Source organism: Manis javanica, chromosome 8 (genome assembly GCF_040802235.1).
Source record: "Manis javanica isolate MJ-LG chromosome 8, MJ_LKY, whole genome shotgun sequence".
NCBI lineage: Eukaryota > Metazoa > Chordata > Mammalia > Pholidota > Manidae > Manis > Manis javanica.
In genome coordinates, this window is record NC_133163.1 from 49,517,500 (window position 1) to 49,523,499 (window position 6,000).

Consider the following 6,000-nt stretch of genomic DNA (forward strand, 5'->3'; position numbering starts at 1 on the left):
TAGGCTTTTTGTGCAACCCACACTAGTTACACAAGGTCATTTACCTTCTTCCAGCCTTTTCACTTGCATTCTTTGGCTCAGACTCTTCCTCTCATTCGGCATTCCCCTTCCATCAAGTGTTGCCTGTAGAAATCCCACTCTTCAAGGTTTACCTCAAAGGCCCTTTACATGTTCCTCCAAGTGGAATTAATTTCTCTCTCTTTGTTCTTGCCCTCCATGAGCACATCTATCATTGAACACAGAATGTTCTGCTTACTTAGCTGTATACATGTTATTGAATCACAGAAGCTGAAATTTTAAGGATGGGCTCTTTGAGATAATGCTGTTTTTCTCATTTCATCTGCTAGTTGTAATGGAGGGAATCAAGTCATATCTGGTATTTTAATGTTTGATTTGTCTCCTTCCTTCTTAAGTAGCAAAGTACCTAATTTAGTGATTGGGAAGGGCACCCTACCAGAATCCTGAAATAACATACTTTTCGGAAGTGTTGTATTTCCATTCTAATGTAAGAGTTCATGTGTAAAAGTTTCCTGGATTATAGCACCCTGTGGTACTTCTATAGACCTAGTTAAAACTTTGATTTCAGAGCCACGTACAATTTCAGGCTTATCTAGAGATAATATCAATCACCATGTGGAATCTAAACATTTTTCAGTAGATTATCAGATGACATTTGGTTTTCACTAGTTGTTTCATCACTAAATTTGGTCAAAGCAATATACATTGCCCATTTACTTGTTTCTCACTTTAAGCTCACCTAACTACATTTGAGTATCAAACACACTAAACCTCGTATCATTTTTCTGGAACAATGTAGGTGTATTTCTAGTAGTGTGTCAAAGAAAACAAAAAAACTTTGAAACGTATTGTGTTTGACAAAATAGAAACTCCTGCTGTTGACTTTTAATCATTACAGCTATTTTAAGTTGTTTTGTAGATTTATTCCAGTAGGTGTCAGTGCTGAGTTGAGGAAAAATAGTTTTTCTAAGAGTAAAATTTTAATTGAAGGAACCTAGAGGGTTTAGGTGATGAAAAGGCGTAAGGATACTGAGATTATTTACTTTTTTGAGGTTTTAAAATTAATCCCAGAAGGTTTAAAAGAGACGGGGTCTCGCTATGTTGCCCAGGCTGGAGTGCAGTGGCTATTCACAGGCGCGATCCCACTACTGATCAGCACGGGAGTTTTGACCTGCTCCGTTTCCGACCTGGGCCGGTTCACCCCTCCTTAGGCAACCTGGTGGTCCCCCGCTCCCGGGAGGTCACCATATTGATGCCGAACTTAGTGCGGACACCCGATCGGCATAGCGCACTACAGCCCAGAACTCCTGGGCTCAAGCGATCCTCCTGCCTCAGCCTCCCGAGTAGCTGGGACTACAGGCGCGCGCCACCACGCCCGGCAGTGATTATAGTCGCAAAATGATACTAGAGGCTCTATGGTGATGACGTCATCACCTGTGCCAGTCTAGTCCATTTCCAAGACCGCGCTATTCAAGCCCATTAACAGTGTAGCCACACTGCGCTTGCGCCTGTCGCGTACTGCATTCTGCGCAAACTGTGTTCCGTCCACGTCTTCCCCGCCCCGATTTGAAGGGCGCATGCGTGCGGTAGACCTTTCCTTTTTACGCGCTGCGCCCGAGAAAGCAGCATGGGTCACCAGCAGCTCTACTGGAGCCATCCGAGAAAATTCGGCCAGGGTTCTCGTTCGTGGTGAGAAACAGAACATGGTTTTAGGGAAGAGTTTCTATGGGGCGCGAGGCTGCTTGAAATCCAAAATAGTAGGCGCCCCAGGCGGCCTTTGGGGTGGACCGAGTCGAGCTGTGCCTGCCGCCATTACAGGCCTCTGATGCGCGCCTGTAGTGCACCTGGCGGTGCGGGTGGTGGCCCTCAGTGCACGGGGTCTTTGAATTTCTGCGGCCTTGCAGTAACGCCATCTCTCCTTACAGCCGCGTGTGCTCGAACCGGCACGGTCTGATCCGGAAGTACGGCCTCAATATGTGCCGCCAGTGTTTCCGTCAGTACGCGAAGGATATCGGCTTCATTAAGGTGCGAGTCAGCAGACGCCATGCTCCTGTTTCTGAGCGCAGGCGGGCCCGTAGTGTGAGCTTTCGACACCCTGTTACTCTCTTGCCTCGTAGGGCTTTTCCTTGATATCGTAATGTTGAGAGTTTTGGCAGTCAGGTTACTATAATGCGAAGAGTGAAGGCCTTAAAAGTAGTCTAATTGCTCTTTGCCAACCTCTGCGAATTTCAGGGGCTGTGTATTAACATTGGATAAAACTACGCCCTTTTCAGAAACTCGAAAAATTAAATTTCGGATTTCTTCAATCATATCGACATTTTCCAGCAAAATACATGTGTCAATCATTACCTGACATGTTGGGTAGTGTTAACATATACTGCAGTGAGCGTAAGATTTGGGGCCGGGTCTTAGGATTCAGACAGAGGTCTGCCGTTTAATAGTCTGTGACTCGGTCAAGTCACTTGAAGTTCAGTTTTTGTCTGTGAAAAATAAGTGGTAGGATCGTTACAAAAATAAAGTTTTCTTGACTCCTAAAAATAATTTAAATGCTAGCGGTTTTTTTTAAGGTGAAAATTATTTTCTTACTGGCTCTGAGAAAATCACTGGCCTTTGGATTCATAATGAACTCGTTTAGGATATTGAGTAGAACCTATTTGATAGAAAATAGGTATTTTTGTGTTGATGTGTTACAGTGGATGTAAACTGTTAATGTGAGTTCTGTGTGGCCGAGACAAATTATCTTAAGCTTGGACTTCTAGCTTTGATCAAATACTAAACAAGTATATGCTAGGTTTCACATTGTATAAATTCAGATAACTCAGTGGGAGGTAGTGTGTCACAGATAAGAGAATGAAGAGAATGGACTCAGGCTAAGGCCCAGTAGCTAGTTTTGTGTCCCAATTTCTTAGAGTAAGTTTCTAGTAAGATAACATGAATTAATTTGTGAAGGGCTCCTAGAACAGTGTTGGCACGCCAAGTATTAGCTGTGTAATTAGTTACCCAATAACCTCCTGAGCTCTTAGTATAAGATTTTATGTAATAGTGCTTTTTTAATGGAATATGCTTTGAGGACAGAAGTGAGAATACTAAAGGGTTTAAACAGTCAAAATTGTGATTTATGGAGTAGCTTACATTAGGCACTCAGTAAATATTTAAGCTGTTTAGATCTTTATAGCTAATTTGGATGGGTCAAGTTTCCAGTTGAAGCCTTATTCAATAATGAGCCCATTTTTGTGAGAAGAAAATGGATATTTAAAGCATTCTAAATTCACATCCTATCTTTTTTTTTCCAGTTGGACTAAGTGAACACCCTTGAACGGATCATCCAGGATATATATCTGCTCACCACAGAAAAAAATGTTAGCTCTTTGTACATAAAATAAAAATTCTTCAGTCAGTTCTGAGTGTTTTATGTGAATGGGCTTGTCGATTGATTATGGAAATCCCCTTTTTTTAACTATTCTCAGTGGATTTGTCTTCAAAGTTTGTGGCTTTTTTTCCCTCAGTTACATAAAAATATTCATGCTAAACTCTGGTAAATGCCTATTTTATTTTTATACTCCAGAAAGTATTTTTGTTATGTGAGGTGCCTCCTTTATGTAGGAGCAGCCAGCACCTAACCTGAGACAAACTCGAATGAGTAATTGACTCACTACAGTGAGTTGGGGCTGTGAAAGTAACAACTGTTTGAGAAATGATTTTGAGAAAGAAAGCTGTCACTAAAACCTGTTCTGGGCATTTGTCCAGAGGTAGAGTGCCTCTGGGATAATTCACAGATAAAAGCTTGTAAATTTCTCAAATATTTGTATGTGGAAGGAGGAGAGATTACAAGTTAACTAGGGCTTGTAAGCTGAAGAGTTCAGGGTAACGAGGCTGGAACCAGGGAAACAAGTCCATGAATAATATAGGCAAATTATTTGTCTAGGAGTAGGTTAAAAGGAAGTGGTTGTACTCAATGACAGGATTTGTTGAAGGGCTGGGTGTAGGAGATAGTCACCAATGGTCTTGGCCTGATCAGCTGGAAGGCTAGAATCAGTAATGACCTAGGACTGAAAAATTGGTTTTGGGGAGGGTAATAGTTTGGAGCATAAGTTAATGCTTGTATATCCATATGGACCCATGAAGTAGACATTTATATAAAAGGAAACTTGGTACTAGAGACTTTCTCAGTATGAGTACTATCTGCTACTTTGGGATTCTGTACTGGCAGCTAGCTGAGATCTAGGCCCTAAAGGCTAAGGAGTAATAGATGGTAACTGGTTCCAGCGACAGGTAAGATGATAAAGTAAGGTAGAATGGAGAAGTGGCATATTACATGCTAGGCAGGAAGCGGTCAACTGAATTGTCTCCTATATGATAGGTTGTTAAAATGTCACCTGACAAGTATGACAGGAAGCTAGAGTGGAAAAGGGTCTTAACTGATTGTGGTTAAGTTCTCCACCAAACTTTTCAAAAACATGACTGAATACGTGGCTAGTGTACTTACAGGGCTTTAGAAGGAGGTCATGGAAGTTAAGGAAACAGGCTTTATGATAAATCACCTCCGCCCATGACCCTGAATCCTGGGAATATGGTAATTGCATTTGCTGCTGGAAAAGTTGGAGTATCAGGAAGAACACTGGGAGGGAAAATTGGGAATTTAGGAAAGTTGTCAATTATGGAATGGAGGTAATGTTGCAGATGGGGTAGGGGACTATCCTATCAGCTGAGCAAATGTTGAAGTTAGTGAAATAAAGGAAGATGACTTACACAGCTGCTGATTTATGTAAATGAGGTGTGACATGTTACATGATTTGGTTATGAGAATCTTGCATGAGCTGAACTCTGGCCTAGTGAGATGGTCCTGTATAATGCTCCTGTAAGCGTTGTGCAAAGGGAACGTGGAAGGGAACATTCCTATCCAGTCCTGGCTCTGTATGTGGTAGTGCAGGGGAAGGCTGGTGTGGGTAGGTGGTCTGGCTTCTCTACTAGCTAAAGCTAAAGGTGGCTTTATGTGTCAGACATGCCAAGTGCCTTGTGTGCATTGACTTTATCAAGTCTCAGTTCTTTTCTGTGGATGCTATCCTCATAAAGCAGGAGAAACAAGCTCAGGATTAATTTCCTTAAAAGTTTCAAGTTAGAAAGGGCTCAAAACTGGACTGAAGCTCAAGTCTGACACTGCTAATGCCTTTAATACCATAAGGTTAGAAGACTGCATCTTTTTTCCCCAAAATCAATTCATTCGTGAAGACAGGAACTATTTTCATATTTACCAAAGCACAATGCCATGTATATTAGTAGTAGGTTCTCAATTGTTGAACAGAATTACCCGGGAAAAATTCAGTGATGTAGCTGGCAAAATATGGTAGATCCTATACGAGGTCTAAACAACCCTTGGAGCATGGAGGATATATTCTGAGGTTTGGGTTTGGGTCCTGTTGAATCACAAGCTACTCCCTCAGAGCTCAGGTGTAATCTGAAACCAGCCTCCATTCACAGAGATGAGACCAAGAACAAAGCAGGCCACTCCATATTGGTAGGTGGCAGGTTTAGTAAGCAAGAGAACTTACAGACAAGACTTGTCTTGGGTGGTCACAGAGAAGTAGATCTCTGCACCTGCCTATCAGAATCTTAAAAAACATGACAGGGGCTTTTACTGGGTTCAATCATATTGTCCAGATGGTTTCAACAACACATGACTATCAAAGCTATGTCCTTGAAGCAGCCTCTGGGAACAAGGAAGGCAAATGGAACCCACATTCTGAGGGTCCAATTGTTGGGGTCCAGCTCACAGGTCAACCTGCAGTCATGTCTTCTTGGCCTCCCCAATGGGTTCCCTTGAAATATTAAAGTACGGCTGAATGAGACTGGTTGAAGGACCTGTCAAGGATTATATTTAACTTACTGTTGGCATTGGTAAGATGTTTTAACCCATTCAAAGAATTCAGAGCATCATACTTGATGGATGAATCAAAGATGTTGAAATGAATTTAAATAGATGTA

The 6,000-nt window shown here is 41.9% G+C and overlaps 1 protein-coding gene across 1 annotated transcript; it reads left to right on the forward strand.

Annotated features, from left to right (window-relative positions):
- Positions 1–1,547: 1,547 nt before the first annotated feature.
- On the forward strand, positions 1,548–3,415 carry RPS29 (ribosomal protein S29). Its single transcript, XM_017675023.2, has 3 exons — positions 1,548–1,707; positions 1,944–2,043; positions 3,312–3,415. The coding sequence occupies exons 1-3, from the start codon at positions 1,646–1,648 to the stop codon at positions 3,318–3,320; spliced, it is 171 nt and encodes a 56-aa protein (XP_017530512.1). The 5' UTR covers positions 1,548–1,645; the 3' UTR covers positions 3,321–3,415.
- The last annotated feature ends 2,585 nt before the right edge of the window (positions 3,416–6,000 follow it).